A 16,873-nucleotide genomic window follows, 5' to 3' on the forward strand; every position below is an offset into this window, starting at 1 on the left:
TTGAAATATTTAAAGTAAGAGCAGGAGGGGTGCTTGACAGCTAGTTAGCAGAGAGGGAGGGACAGACAGAAAAAGGGAGAGCAGTGAAGGAAGGAGAGGAAGAGGAGCAAAAAATACTTGCTACTGTTTTTAATTTTCACTGGCCAAATGGCACCAGTGTAAAGGGGGCAAATTACTAAACCCAAGTATAAACAAAGAATCCAGGGGGCTTCTTATATCACGGGATTGACACAGGTGCATATTCCTTTTGGCACATTTGGGAAATGAAAGTTCTACTCTTTATTCAAATACCATGAAGTTATTTACAACTAGATCTGGAGGCTTCATATTTATTATCATGAAGTATAAAGCCAAATGTCCCTTTTTCAGGAGCACCAAAGATTAACAGATTAGAATGTTTTCCACATGTCCATTTTTACTGTCAAGAGAATTTTAAAGAAGTTTTCCAGCTTCCGCAGCTGAACCAGATGTCAGTGGATCCCACAGTGAAATAAAATTGGCAGAGTAGCCTTCTCATGACCCCGGTGTTGTTTTATCAGGGATCAGTTTTATGTCTAAGATCCACTCCTTGCTGAAGACTGTAAAGTTTTTGGGTCCAGTCTGCCACAATTACTGAAATCCGCTGACTTGGTTGAACCACTGAAACTAAGCAATATTTCTTGTAACTTTTCTCACATGATGCTATAATTGTTGTTTGTGTTGGCACAAGAAAAGTAAAGGGTCTTATTTCTACTGTGAGTTTCTGGTCTCTGGTTTCAGAAACATCAGTAGAGAATATTTTACCAGCCACATTTTTTGTTATGTAAATAAGTCCTAGGGATTTACAGTATAGGTTCCTCCAGTGTGTTTGCAAATGACCATGGGCTGAAAGACAGTGGATAGACACTTTGTAAGATAACTGTAGGAGGTAACGCAATACAAAAAAAAGGTGTTTTATTTTCATTGCTAGCTTTGGTTCAGGATTTCATGACCAGAAGTCCAAATGCAGTTATATGGATATATTTCATTCTTTTCTTTCTTTAATTTGTAATTTGTCACTGTTAATTTAAAAAGCATAAAGTAGACATATAGTTTAAAACATAATAGGGGCGCCTGGGTGGCGCAGTCGGTTAAGCGTACGACTTCAGCCAGGTCACGATCTCGCGGTCCGGGAGTTGGAGCCCCGCGTCGGGCTCTGGGCTGATGGCTCAGAGCCTGGAGCCTGTTTCCGATTCTGTGTCTCCCTCTCTCTCTGCCTCTCCCCCGTTCATGCTCTGTCTCTCTCTGTCCCCAAAATAAAATAAATAAACGTTGAAAAAAAAAATAAAACATAATAATATGAGGGGTGCCTGGGTGGCTCAGTCAGTTGGGCATCTGACCTTGCCCAGGTCATGATCTCCTGGTTTGTGTGTCTGAGCCCCGTCGGGCTCTGTGATGACAGCCCAGCCTGCTTTGGAGTGCCTGCTTTCGAGTCTGTATCTCCCTCTCGCTCTCTGTCAAAAATACACAAACATTGGGGCGCCTGGGTGGCGCAGTCGGTTAAGCATCCGACTTCAGCCAGGTCACGATCTCGCGGTCCGTGAGTTCGAGCCCCGCGTCAGGCTCTGGGCTGATGGCTGGAGCCTGTTTCCGATTCTGTGTCTCCCTCTCTCTCTGCCCCTCCCCCGTTCATGCTCTGTCTCTCTCTGTCCCAAAATTAAACGTTGAAAAAAAAATTAAAAAAAAAAATACCCAAACATAAAAAAAAATAATAAAATGAACATCCTGCTTACCTTACAGTTTAAGATAAAGGATCACTAATATATTTTTTAAATTTTTTTGAGAGAGACAGAGACAGAGCGTGAGAGGGGGAGGGGCAGGGAAAGAGGGAGACAAAGATTCTGAAGCAGGCTCCAAGCTGTCAGCACAGAGCCTTATGTGGGGCTTGAACCCACAAGCTGTGAGATCATCACTAATATTTTTGAATTCCCCTGCAAGCTCTACTTGATGACCTGTCCCCTCCTACAGAAAACTCTGCAAATCATGCTTTTGTTTTTCTTTATAGTGTTAAAATGATTGCTAATTTTGTCTATTTTCAAACCTCACATTTTTACGTAACAAACATTACTTTAGGTATTCTTCAATACTTTGCTTTTTTCACCCATTATTAATTTTTGGAGATGAATCCTGTGATTACACATAGCTCTTAGATATTCCTTACCATAGCATATTTCATTATGTGAATATGCAATACTTTACCCAATTCATTTGAGATGGAAATTGGAGCTGATTCCGTTTTTATTATTAACATTTTTGCTATAAACTCACTGTATCTCCTGCTGTACATGTACAAGAGATTTTCTAAGTATATATCTCAATGAATTTCTGGATCATAGGGTAGGTACATGTTCAAAATTACTATAAAGAGCCAACCTTATTCAAAAGTGGTTGTATCACTACATAGTCTCATTAGCAGGATGTGAGATTTTCTGTAAATCAACATTATTACCAGCACTGGATATTCTGGATATCCAACCCTGGATATGTCTGACTTTTAGCTGCTTGGCAATATACAAGGAATAAAATGGAATTGCTTATTTTCATCTGCATGTTTCTGATTAATAACACGGCATTTGTGTTCCCTTTTGTGTGTAATACCCAATGGAGTCCTTTGGCCATTTTCCTACTGGTTTCTTTCTTGCAAGTATACATAGAGAAAAGAGCACAAATCATAACTGTACAGATCAACGAGTGTGCATAAGCCCACCCACATCAGAAAACAGAATATAACCAGTCTAAGATGCCCTTCTCACATCGCCCCCCCATTATGCTATTCCCATCTTAGCATCTATCACTAATGGATGAGTTTTATATGTTTTCAAATGTTACATAATATAATATACACTTCATCATGTCTGTCTTCTCTTGCTCAACAACTATTCTTGAAATTCAAACATGCTATATGTAGTAGTGTTTTGTTAATGATCATAAATGATAAATGCAGATACCATCTATATACATTCAATTGCTGACATGGATTTGAATTGCTTCCAATTTGGGGCTATTACAAAGAATACTAGTGTGAACATTCTTGAACATATTTTTTGGTGAACGTGTGTACATTTTGTTAGTATATATTTAGGAATGCAGTTGCTGAGTTTTAAGGTATGCATATGTTAAAAAGTGGTGGTATCAATTTAAACTCCCACCAGCACTGCTTAAGAATGTCATCTGTTCAAAATTCTTGCCAATACTTACCAGACTCTATAATTTTATCAATTCTTGCAGTTATACAGTGGTATCTCACTGTGGCTTTAATTTACATTACTCATTACTCTGATGATTAATGGAGTACCTCTTCATAGCTTATCAACATTAGTATACCTTCTGTTGTAAAATGTCTCTTCAACTCACTTGCTCATTATTCTATTGGGCTTTTAATCTTTATTTTTTTCATAGATTAATAGGAGTTCTACATGTCATCGGTATACTATACCTTTGTCAAATATATAAAGTGCAAATATCTTTCCCCATGTTGTGGCTTGTTTTCTTTGTTGCTGTTGTTGTTTAGTTTCATAATGTATCTCTTTTTGTTTTAATAAACTTAGTATTTTAGGGCAGCTTTAGATTTTCTGAAAAATGTGAAGATAGTACTGAGAATTACTATATTAACTGTACCCAATTACCATAACCAGTTAATCCTATTATTGATATATTTTATTAATATGTATCCTGCCCTCTTTGGGTGGAAAATTCTACAAATATCACTTAGAATAAATGGGTTGATACTGCTATTCATATCAATTCTAATTTTACTGATTTTCTGCTTGCTCGTAATATCAATTACTGAAAGAGGTATGTCAAAGTCTTCAAATGTAATAGGCAATTGGTCTATTTCTTGTTTGACTACTGCCAGTTTTGCCTCATAAATTTTGATGCTGTGTTGTTAGACGCATACATATTTACAATTGTTATTTCTTCTTAGATAATTATCCTTTTGTCATTATGTAATATGGAAATTTATCCCTAGTACTTTTCATTGTTTTGAAGTCTGCTTTGTTGGAAATTAATATTGCTACCCCAGCTGACATTTGATTAGTATGGGAGCCTTCATGTTTAAAGCAGATTTCTGGTAGACAAAAAGTAGTTGGGTCTTATTTTTATCCACTCTGACAATCTCTGTCTTCAAAGCAGTGTAGTAATACTATTCACATTTGAAATGATTAGAGATTATAGGTAGATTATATCCACCATGTTTGTAAATGTGCTTTTTCATTACCTTTTCTCTTTTCCTACTCCCCTTTTTTCAGGCTTCTCTGGTTTTAACTGAGCATTTTATGATTCTATTGTATCTCTTAGTAAATCAATCGTAGTTCTTTTAAGAGTTTTTAGTCATTTATTTAGACTTTCCAATATACCTTTTTAACTAGTCTAAATTCACCTTCAAGTAATACGATACCATTTCATGTGTAGTGTTGATATCTTATAACAGAGTATTCCCAATTTCTCCTCCCATCCCTTCTAACATTGCTGTCATTCATTTAATTTATCATTAGGCTAATATTACTCTATCCTTTGTAACTATTTCTACTTTGAACCAACAGCTGTCTATTAGATGAATTAAGAATATTTTAAATAAAAGATTGTATTTTACATTCATTTATTGCATCTCTGCTCTTCCTTATGTAGATCTGATTTTTTCTGTCATATATAATTTTCCTTATCTATGAAGAATGTCTTGAACATTTCTACAGGGCAACTTACTGATGATGAACTCCCTCAGGGTTTGTCTGAAAAAGCATCTGTTTCAAATGGGGGCCAAGATGGTGTAGCAGCATGGAAGTTCTTGGCTTTTTTCATCCCTGAAATGCAGCTAGATAAGCACCAAACCATTTTGCACACCTAGGAAATTGATCTTTGGAATAACACAAATTTCTGCATAATGCAAGACACAGAACTCAGCAGGTATGTAGTGTGGAGAGGTGAGATGGGAGAGAGAGAAGCCTCAGAGAATAGGGAGATGTTTTTGTGGAGAGAGGACAAAGAAGAGGGAGAGAATGTGGCACATCGGAGAGTACAGGAAAAGGACTCCTCCCAAAAGTAGCTGGAGAGAAAGAGTGGAAATGCTCACAAGGGAATGAACAAGAAATCTGTTCCCCAACACCACTGATGGGGAGAAAGGAGAGGGTTGCAATACCATTAGGACCCTATAAACTGGGGAGCGCAGAGTTGGAAATTCTGGAGCTCAATACCTGGGGGTGCTCTGGTAGGAAGGGCGAATCCTTGGGAACAGGCAGTGTGAGGTCTGAGGGATCCATGGGCCACACAGGGAGAAGCAGTTTCCCTTTTTGGAGGGTATTTGGTAGAGGTCACATAGCCTCCTCACAGGCAAAAGTCCCAGCAGACCCCAGAGAGCAGCCATGTTTGCTGGTATTGGAGCAAAGTCACCAGAGTGTGGTGAAACCTGGTGCCAGCTGTGTGTTGTGATTTGACATAATCTCTGAACCACTGCTGCTATGCAATTGCACACACTTTTTTTCTGGGTAAGCTGGCACCAACCACAATCTCTGAACCTCTGCCACAGCATGATCACAAAAATGTTCTCTGGGGCAATGTGGCCCCCAGCCATTGCTCTGTGAGATCCTCCCCCAGAGGGATGGAGTGGGTCCAAGCTGCAGTGTTGTCAGAAGTGAGGGGTTTGGAAGCATTGCCCATCTGAGATAAAATTCGGGAGGGAGGTGCCACTTGGCAGGCTGATGGCTTGGATATTGTGGAGAAGTGTGGATACAGTGTAGAAGTGAGGAATGGACAAAAGCCTGAGACAAAAGAGAGATGTTTGGTTGTGGGTCAGTGAGAAACTCACAACCAGTGAAGAAATTGAATCATTAATCAAAAATCTCCCAACAAATAAAAGTCCAGGGTGGATGGCATTCCAAAGGAATTCTATCAAACATTTAAAGAAGAGTCAACACCTATTCTTTTGAAGCTGTTCCAATAATAGAAATGGAAGGAAAGCTTCAAACTCATTCTATGAGGCCAGCATAACCTTGATTCCAAAATGAAAGATCCCACTAAAAAGGAGAACTATAAAGAATTTCCCTGATGAACATGGATGCAAAAATTCTCAACAAGATACTAGCTAAGTGGATCTAATAATACATTAAAAATTATTTACCATGATCAAGTGAGATTTATAACTGGGATGCAGGGCTGGTTCATATCCACATATCAATCAATGTGATACACCACATTTATAAAAGAAAGAATAACAACCAAATGATGCTCTCAGTTGGTGCACAGAAAGTACTTGACAAAATACAGCATCCTTTCTTAATAAAAACCCTAAAGAAAGTAGGGATAGAAGGATCATACCTCAAGATCATAAAAGTCATATATGAAAGACCCACAGCTAATATCATCCTCAATGGGGAAAAACTAAGAGTTTTTCCCCCAAAGGTCAGGAACACAATAGGGTTGTCCACTCTCACCACTGTTAATTCAAAATAGTATTGGAAGTTTTAGCCTCAGCAATCAGACAACACACAAAAAAAAATAAAAGGCATCCAAATAGACAAGGAGGAAGTCAATCTTAAAGTCTTTGCAGATGACATGATACTCTGTGGAAAACCCAAAAGATTCTGCCAAAAACTGCTAGAACTGATCCATGAATTCAGCAAAGTCGCAGGATATAAAATCAATGCATGGAAATTGCTTGCATTTCTATACATCAATAATGAAGCAGAAGAAAGAAAAATCAAGGAATCCCATTTACAGCTGCACCAAAACCAATAAAATACCTAGGAATAAGCCTAACCAAAGAGGTGAAAAATGTATACACTGAAAACTATAGAAAGTTTATGAAAGAAATTGAAGAAGACACAAAAAATGGAAAAATATTCCAAGTTCGTGGATTAGAAAAACAAATATTGTTAAAATGCCTATACTACCCAAAGCATTCTACATATTCAATGCAATCCCTATCATAATAATAGCATTCTTCACAGAGCTAGAACAAACAATCCTAAAATTTGTAGTGAACCAATCCCAGACTTTAGCCTCTATTACAAAGCTGTAATCATCAAGACAGCATGGTATTGGCACAAAAACAGACACATAGACCAATGGAATAGAATAGAAACCCCAGAACTAGACCCACAAATGTATGGCCAACTCATCTTTGACAAAGCAGGAAAGAATATCCAATGGAATAAACACAGTCTCTTTAACAAATGGTGCTGGGAGAACTGGACAGCAACATGCAGAAGAATGAAACTAGACCACTTTCTTACACCATTCACAAAAATAAACTCAAAATGGACAAAGGACCTGAATGTGAGACAGGAGACCATCAAAACCCTAGAGGAGAAAGCAGGGAAAGATCTCTCTGACCTCAGCTGCAGCAATTTCTTACTTGACACATCCCCAAAGGCAAGGGAATTAAAAGCAAAAATGAACTATTGGGACCTCATGAAGATAAAAAGCTTCTGCACAGCAAAGGAAACAATCCACAAAACTAAAAGGCAACCAACGGAATGGGAAAAGATATTTGCAAATGACATCTCGGACAAAGGGCTAGTATCCAGAATCTATAAAGAGCTCACCAAACTCCACACCTGAAAAACAAATAACCCAGTGAAGAAATGGGCAGAAAACATGAATAGACACTTCTCTAAAGAAGACATCCAGATGGCCAACAGGCACATGAAAAGATGCTCAATGTCTCTCCTCATCAGGGAAATACAAATCAAAACCACACTCAGATATCACCTCACGCCAGTCAGAGTGGCCAAAATGAACAAATCAGGAGACTATAGATGCTGGCGAGGATGTGGAGAAACGGGAACCCTCTTGCACTGTTGGTGGGAATGCAAACTGGTGCAGCCACTCTGGAAAACAGTGTGGAGGTTCCTCAAAGAATTAAAAATAGACTTACCCTATGACCCAGCAGTAGCACTGCTAGGAATTTACCCCAGGGATACAGGAGTCCTGATGCATAGGGGCACTTGTACCCCAATGTTTATAGCTGCACTCTCAACAATAGCCAAATTGTGGAAAAAGCCTAAATGTCCATCAACTGATGAATGGATAAAGAAATTGTGGTTTATATACACTATGGAATACTACTTGGCAATGAGAAAGAATGAAATATGGCCTTTTGTAGCAATGTGGATGGAACTGGAGAGTGTGATGCTAAGTGAAATAAGACATACAGAGAAAGACAGACACCATATGTTTTTGCACTCTTATGTGGATCCTGAGAAACTTAACAGGAACCCATGGGGGAGGGGAAGGAAAAAAAAAAAGAGGTTAGAGTGGGAGAGAGCCAAAGCATAAGAGACTGTTGAGAACTGAGAGCAAACTGAGGGTTGATGGGGGATGGGAGGGAGGGGAGAGTAGGTGATGGGTATTGAAGAGGGCGTCTTTTGGGATGAGCACTGGGTGGTGTATGGAAACCAATTTGACAATAAATTTCATATATAAAAAAAAAAAACATGAAAGAATTTCAAAGACTCTCTCTTCTTTCCTGGCTTTGGGAAATGTTAAAGTGCAAGTACTGTGTTGTTTGGTTTTGTTTTTCAAATTCAAAGCTTGTTTATTATTTCAGGAAAAAATCCTATAAGTAATGAATATAAATTAAAAAAAATTTGTAGTGAACCAAAAAAGACCTCGAATTACCAAAGAGATCCTGGAAAAACAAACAAACAAAAAACCAAGGTTAGAGGCATCACAATTCCAGGCTTACAAAGTTGTAATCATCAACACGTATGGTACTGGCACAAAAACAGACACATAGATCAATGGAACAGAATAGAGAACCCATAAATGAACCCACAAACGTATGGCCAACTAATCTTTGATGAAGCAGGAAGGAATATCCAGTGGAATAAAGACAGTCCCTTCAGCAGTGCTGGAAAAACTGGACAGCATCATACAGAAGAATGAAACTGGGCCACTTTCTTACACCATACACAATAATAAACTCATAATGGGTGAAAGACCTAACTGTTAAGACAGGAAGCCATCAAAATCCTTGAGGAGAAAGCAGGCAAAAACCTCTTTGACCTCGATCATAGCAACTTCTCACTCACTATGTCACCAGAGGCAAGGTAAACAAAAGCAAAAATGAACTATTGGGACCTCATCAAGATAAAAAGCTTCTGCACAAAGAAGGAAACAATCAGCAAATCTAAAAGGCAACCGGTGGAATAGGAGAAGATATTTGCAAATGACATATCAGGTTAGTATCCAAAATCTATAAAGAACTTATCAAACTCAACACCCAAAAAACAAATAATCCAGTGAAGAATTGGGTAGAAGACATGAATAGACACTTTGACAAATAAGACATCCAGAGGGCCAACAGACCCATGAAAAGATGCTTAACATGACTCATCATCAAGGAAATACAAATAAAAACCAAATTGAGATACCACCTCACACCGGTCAGAGTGGCTAAAATTAACAACTCAGGCAACAACAGTGTTGGCAAGGATGTGGAGAAAGAGGAACACTTTTGTACTACTGGTGGGAATGTAAACTGGTGAAGCCAGTCTGGAAAACAGTATGGAGGTTCCTCAAAAACTTAAAAATAGAATTACCCTATGACCCAGGAATTGCACTACTAGGAATTTATCCAAAGTATCTAGGAGTGCTGATTCATAGGAGCACATGAACCCCAATGTTTATAGCAGCGTTACCATAATTGCTGAAGTATGGAAAGAGTCTGAATGTCCATAAACTGATAAATGGATAAAGAAGATGTGGTATATATGTCGTATGTATACATGGTGTGCACACACATACACAATGAATATTGGCAATCAAAAAGAGTGAAATCTTGGCATTAGCAACAACATGTATAGAACTAAAGGGTATTATGCTAAGCAAAATTAGTCAGAGAAAAACAATTGTCGGGGCGCCTGGGTGGCTCAGTTGGTTAAGCGGCCGACTTCGGCTCAGGTCACGATCTTGCGGTCCGTGAGTTCGAGCCCCGCATCAGGCTCTGTGCTGACAGCTCAGAGCCTGGAGCCTGTTTCGGATTCTGTGTCTCCCTCTCTCTGACCCTCCCCCGTTCATGCTCTGTCTCTCTCTGTCTCAAAAATAAATAAACGTTAAAAAAAATTTTTTTTAAAAAAGAAAGACAATTGTCATATGACTTCACTCATCTGTGGAACTTAAGATACAAAATAGATGAACATAAAGGAAGGGAATCAAAATTAATATGAAAAAAGGGAGGGGGATAAAACATAAGAGACCCTTAAACACAGAAACCAAACTGAGGGTTCCTCAGGGGGTTTTGGGTGGGGGGGATTGGCTAAATGGACAAGTGGCATTAAGGAAGATACTTGCTGGGATGAGCACTGGGTGTTATATGTAGGGGATGAATCACTGATTCTACTCCTTAAATCATTATTGTACTATATACTAACTTGGATGTAATTATTCAATTAAATAAATAATAAATAAAATACAGCTAGATTCTCATATCTTCTTCTGTATCCAGTCTCTTTTGATGTGACATTTTATAGGAGCACATGAAGAAAAGCTAGTCTTATTTAAATATGTAGTTGGAAAAGTAAGACTCTTAATAACCTAAAGTTTATTTCAATGTTGAGTCCAAAATCATGTCAATAAGTTTTTTTTGTCTGTTACCTTTAAATCTGTTGGAATATTTTTCACATTGAATGGATTTTTTTACCCATGTAGAATTTTGGAACGTCATGCATTAGTCACTTGGTAAATGTTGGTTCACAGGTACGTATAGATCTTGGCAGTGTTCACACATTTAGTTATATAATATGAAAGATCAAAATGAAAATTAATATTTTTTTAAAAAGCATTTGTTTCTCCAATTCCTTTGAGGAATAATTCTGTTGAATACATAATTCTAGGATTCTTGGGTTTTTTCCTTCAACATTTTAAATGTTATTTTTTGAGAGAGAGCGAGAGAAAGTCCCTGTGCATGAGGCCAGGCCGGGAGACAGGGAGAGACAATTCCAAGCAGGATCCACATGGTGAGTGCAGAGTCCAACATGGTGCTCGATCCCATGACTATGAGATGATGACCTGAGCCAAAATCAAGAGTTAAAAGCTTAACCAACTGAGCCATCCAAGTGCCCCTTTCCTTTATTTTTAATATTTCACCCCACGTTCCTATTGGTGGCACGATTTCTAATGAGAAATCCAATGTGATTCTTATCTATGTTCCTATATAGGTAAGAAGTTTATTTTCCTTTGGCTTCTTTTAAGGTTTTCTCTGTCTTTAGTTTTCTATAACTTCAATATGATGTACCTAGGTGTAGATATTTTTAAATTTATCCTGATTGGTGTTCCCTGAGTTTCCTGGAGCTGTGATTTGGTGTCTGCCATTAATTTCAAAATGCCCTCTGATAATGCTTTAAATATTTCTTCTCTCCTTTTCTTCTTCTTCTCTTACTCTAAGAACACATATGGTGTACCTTTCAAAATCATCCCACAGTCGTTGTATAGTTTGTTTTTTTCTCTTTGCATTTCAGTTTTATGAAGTTTCTATTGACATTTTTTAATGGTTATTTTTTGAGAGATAAGAGATTGTGAGGGGGTGAGGGGGCAGAGAGTGAACGAGAGAATCTCAAGCAGGCTCCACACTGTCAGCACAGAGCCCAAAATGGGGCTTAAACTCACAAACTGTGAGATCATAACCTGAGCCAAAATTGAGTACAATGCTTAAGCAACTGAGCCACCCAGGCACCCCTCTATTGACATATTTTTAAGCTCACTGATTATCTCTTTGGCCATGTGCAGTCCACTGATGAGTCCATTCTTCATTTCTGTTTCATTTTCCCTCCTGCAATTCCTTTTAATATCTTCTTAGATTTTCCATCTCTATGCTATATTCACATCTCTTTTTTGCATGTTTCTACTTTTGCTGTTAAAGCCCTTAATATCATATTGATAGTTACTTTAAATTCCCTCTCTGAATATTCTAACATCTGTATCATATCTGAGTCTAGTTCTGATGTTTTGTCTCTTTAGGCTTTTTTTTTTTTCTGTTTTCTGCATGGCTCTTGGCCGGTTTTGTGATTTTGTGCTGTTGTTGAAAGCCAGACATTTTGTATCTGATGACAGAAACTGAGGTAAATAAGCTGAACACATGTGAGAATTTGAGAGTTTAGCTAGGAGTTTGGCTATTTTGAATGTTGTAGCTGTAACAGCCAGAGGCTTTAGTTTCCTTGATTTTGTCTTACCTCTTTATGTAGAATTCCCTAAGTATTCCTTCTCAGAGAGAGTTTATATCTTGCAGCCCTTTCAGCTTTAATTCACTGCTAGTATGCTAAAGACTTGTTGGTGTGATGATAAGGTGTAGGGGAAGGGAAAGACTTTATAATCTTAAGACTCTTAGACTTTTAGTGGGCCTGTATCTGAGATGACCTTCACAAGTGTTTCTCCAGCATTATCAATTTTTTCTACTCTCTTAGTAAGACATGAAGTCTAACAGGGAGTGCAGTGGGATGGATGTCCTTCCCCAGCTGGGATAAGTCTCTGGTAATGTCTTTTTCCCTAGAGAATAGGCTTTTGTAGGGAAAATGTTTTGGTAATATTACACAGTGAATATTCTTCCTCTCTCCTTGCCTAAACCACAAGATCTTTCTCGGCTCCTCACTATTGGAACTTGGTGAAGTTCCTTGAAGTAAAACTCATGAAATTGTGATGACTCCTCGAGTTTGGAGCTAGAATTTCTCCCTCTCCTTCTTATCCATGCTTCCCCTCCAGCAGCTGGTCAAAATACCATTTACATGTTTCTACCGGATAAGGAGATCTCAGCTGTGCAACTCTGGATTTGTCTATCTATCTCCAGATTTCAGGATAGAGGTTTGCCCTGCAATCTCAGTTCTCTGATGGTTCCAAGAAAAGTCATTTATTTTCAGTTAGATTTTTTTTCTTGTTTTAAGAATAAGGGTGATGATTTCCAAGCTCTTTACACCGGACACTGATAACAGAGTTTTATATCTTTTTTACAGACAGAAAATTCTAATTTTAATGTAATCTACTTATTGATCTTTTTCTATCTTGTTAGCTCTTTATTAAATAATATACCACTGTCTATGCAAATCATTTTCTCTCATGTTGTTTGCTTCCATGCTTAGAGTTAGGAGGAATCAGGACTTGATACTATGTACAATGTAAGATAAGGATTAGGATTTTTTCCCCCATGTGGATATCTAGTTGAATAAGCACCATTTATTGAAAAGATCACACTTTTCCCAGTTTCAGACTTGCTTTTAAATTTAAGGCAAGAGAAAAAAAATTGAATAGTGAGAAAAACTGAGCACCAAATGTATGGTATAGATACATTATACACTGAAATAACCATGTCTTTTTCTTTTTAAACTGTAAAGTAGTGATTTCTAATACATTTTCTAATGTTGAACCTAACTTGAACTCGTAGAATAAAACAAAGTTCTCAGTTTATATGTTACCTTCTTAGACATTATTGTATTTTGTTTATTAATTATTTAGGATATGGCATCAATGTTCATGAGTGAGACTGGCCGTTATTGTCCTTTTATATACTGTCCTTGATTGATTTGGGATCCAGAAGTATATTACTTGTAAAATGAAATGGGATTTCATTTCTGTATTTCAGTATTGTCTGAAAATGTTTGTGTAATACAGAAACGACTTCCTTTATGTTCAACATAACTCACCCATAAAACCATTTGTGTCTGATGTTTTCATTGTGGGAAAAAAAAATATTGTTTCAATACAGATCTATTTCTTTTTTTCCATTTCTGATCATTTATATCATTCCATGAATTTTCTTTTCACATTATTTTTCAAATATGTTGATGTAACAATTTCTTACATTTTGATCTATGCTACATCTGTAATAGTGTACATTCCTTCCATCTTCTCATTTCTCCTTATGATATCAAAAGTGAGATAATTTAAGCCATTCAAAGTTTCACAGAAAACTAACAAACTCTTAACAGAAGTTAGGAAGAAACATAAATTTCCATATGAATTTAAAATAGAGAAGTGAAAAAAGAGTACATATGAATGAACGTAGGAATTTATCTGTCAGATAATGATAGAGAGGTCTTAAACATTTACAGACCAGCAACTTCTTTGGGTGAATGGATTATAAAAGAATAAATATGTGTTAAAAAGAGATACCTAAATATTACATATAATCAAAATAGTTCTTAAAGATTAAAATATTATTTAAAGAAAATATGAAAACAGACATGAATCTAGGTTAGTAACCACACAGATGTTTAAACACTTTACATATATGTTTAGTTTTTTAATGACGTAGCAAAACTCTCAAGTCATTAGTGAGGCACCATTGCAGGTCAGTCTCCTGGTCTTATGCAGAGTCAAAATTTGCATTTGAAATGCCATCTTGTTTAATTGCCATTAAATTAATGTTTTCCGGCTTTATTGAGAAATAACTAACATACATCACTGCATAAGCTTAAGGTGCACAGCATAATGACTTGACTTACATTTATTAGGAAATGATTACAGTAAGTGTAATTAGCATCCATCATCTCATACAGACACATTAAAAAGAAACAGCCAAAAAGGAATAAACCTTTTCTTGTGATGAGAACTCTAAGGTTTTACTCTTAATTCTGCTGTATGATACATATGAAAGTTGTTAACTATAGTCCTCATGCTATACATCACCAGTACTTATTTATCTTAGAACTTGAAGCTTGCACTTTTTGAAGATATTTTCCCAAGTTCCCTTCTCCTCTTCCCGCACTTGATAACCATAAAACTGATGACTTTTGTCATGAGCTTGCTTCCTGCCCCCCCATGCCCCTGTGGGTGTCTTTTTTCTTTTTTTAGATTCCATATGTAAGTGAGTTTATACACTATTGTCTGTCTGCCTTATTTCACTTAATGTCCTCAAGGTCCATCCATGTTGTCACAAATGGTAGAATTTTTTTTGTTTTTATGTCTGAGTAATATTCCATATTATATATTATAATATTCCACATTATATATTCCATTTTATATATAATATTTACATTATATATTCCATATTATATATTCCATAGCTTCTTTATCCACTTATCTGTCTGTTTTTTCCATGTCTTGACTATGGTGAATACTATTACTATACATGTGGGGATGCACATGAGAAGGTTATGCCAACATTTTTAAAAAGTTAGATGAAAGTGAAATTCATATAATGATATAAATGATCAGAAATGGAAAAAAGAAATAGAACTCATTAAATGATAGTTTACATATTTAATTTCTTTGACTATATTCTCAGAAGTGGAACTGCTGGATTATAAAATAGTTCTATTTTTAATTTTTTTGAGGATACTCCATTCTTTTTTCTATAGTGGCTGTATCACTTTACAATTCCAGCAACAAGGCAAAAGGACTCCCTTTTTCTCAACATCCTCACCAGCACTGGCTATCTCTTGTCTTTTTGGTGATGGCCATTCTAACAGGCATGAAGTAATCTCTCATTGTGGTTTAGATTTGTATTTCCCTAATGACTAGTATTCCCTAATGAATAGTGAGTATCTTTTCATGTACCTGTTGGCCATTTGTGTATTGCCTTTGGAAAAATATCTGTTCAGCTATGTTGCCCATTTTTTAAATAGGATATTTTTGTTAGTTTTTTGCTATTGAGTTGTAGCTCTTTATATATTTTGGTATTAACTCCTTATCAGATATGTTTTGCAATTATTTTTTCCCATTCCATAGGTTGTCCTTTTACTTTGTTGAAAGTTTATTGGGCTGTGCAGAAGCTTTTTAGTTTAATGTAGCCCAACTTATTTTTTATTTTGTTGCTTGTACTTTAGGTGTCATGTCCAAAGTGTCAGTGCCAAGATCCATGTTAAGGAGATTTCTTTCCAGTTTTCTTTCATAAATTTCATGGTTTCAGATCTTATATTTCAGTCCTTAATCTGTTTCAAGTAAATTTTTGTGAATGGTATAAGTGTCTAGTTCTGTTCTTTGACATGTGAGTATCCAATTGTCACTGCACCATTTACTTCAGAGACTGTCTTTTTTCCAGTAAGTATTCTTGGAATCCTGATCCTATTAGTTGAACATATTTCTTGGGTTTACTTCTGGGCTCTCAATTATATCCCATTGATCTATATATCTTTTTTTAAGTTTGTTTATTTTGAGAGACAAAGAGACTAAGCAGGGGGTGGGGCAAAGAAAGAACGGGAGGATCCCAAGCAGTATCTGTCAGAGCAGAGTCCAATGCAGGACTCAAATGCACAAAACTGTGAGATGAAGACCTGAGCCAACATCAAGAGTTGGATGCTTAACCAACTGAGCCACCCAGGCACTCCATCTATATGTCTTTTTTTAATGCCAGTACTATACTCCTCCTTTTGCTGTTGTATTTATTTTTTTACTTGAAGTACGGCTGACAAACAATGTTACATTAGTTTCAGGTGTAGAACAGAGTGATTTGACATTATACATCATGCTCACCACAAGTATACCCACCATCTGTCATCATACAAGACCATTGCAATACCACTGAATATATCCAGTGCTGTGCCTTTTATCCCCATGACTTATTCATCTCATAACTAGAAGCCTGTATCTCTCACTCCCCTTCACCAATTTTGCCCATCCTTCCACCCCCTCTCTCCTTTCACCATCATCAGTTTGTTCCATTTAGGAGGCTGTTTCTGCTTTTTGTTTTGTTTTTTAGATTCCACATATAAGTGAAGTCATATGGCATATTTCTTTGTCTGACTTATTTCGCTTTACATAATTCCCTCTAGGTCCATACTTGTTGCAAATATACCTCATTCTTTTTAATTGCTAAATAATATTCCACATCTTATTTATCCATTCATCTATGGAAGAACCCTTGGATTGCTTCAATATCTTGGTTATTGTAAATAATGATGCTATAAACACAGGGTCCATATATCTTTTC

General features: G+C 36.8%; 1 protein-coding gene across 5 annotated transcripts in view; it reads right to left on the reverse strand.

The window, feature by feature from the left end:
• The window catches only part of HMGCLL1 (3-hydroxy-3-methylglutaryl-CoA lyase like 1), a 296,847-nt gene that overhangs the window by 142,827 nt on the left and 137,147 nt on the right, over positions 1-16,873 (reverse strand). The window contains exon 8 of one of the 5 annotated variants that reach the window (XM_086707096.1): positions 256-864. The exons of the other annotated variants lie outside the window; for them this stretch is intronic. Coding sequence (XP_086563222.1) covers positions 814-864 — 51 coding nt within the window. The 3' untranslated portion in view covers positions 256-813. Of the gene's footprint in view, positions 1-255; positions 865-16,873 lie in introns of those variants that run through there. 5 annotated transcript variants of the gene reach the window in all.

The sequence above is a fragment of the Puma concolor genome, chromosome B2, assembly GCF_028749965.1.
Source record: "Puma concolor isolate L17-30 chromosome B2, mPumCon1.1.hap2, whole genome shotgun sequence".
Lineage (NCBI taxonomy): Eukaryota > Metazoa > Chordata > Mammalia > Carnivora > Felidae > Puma > Puma concolor.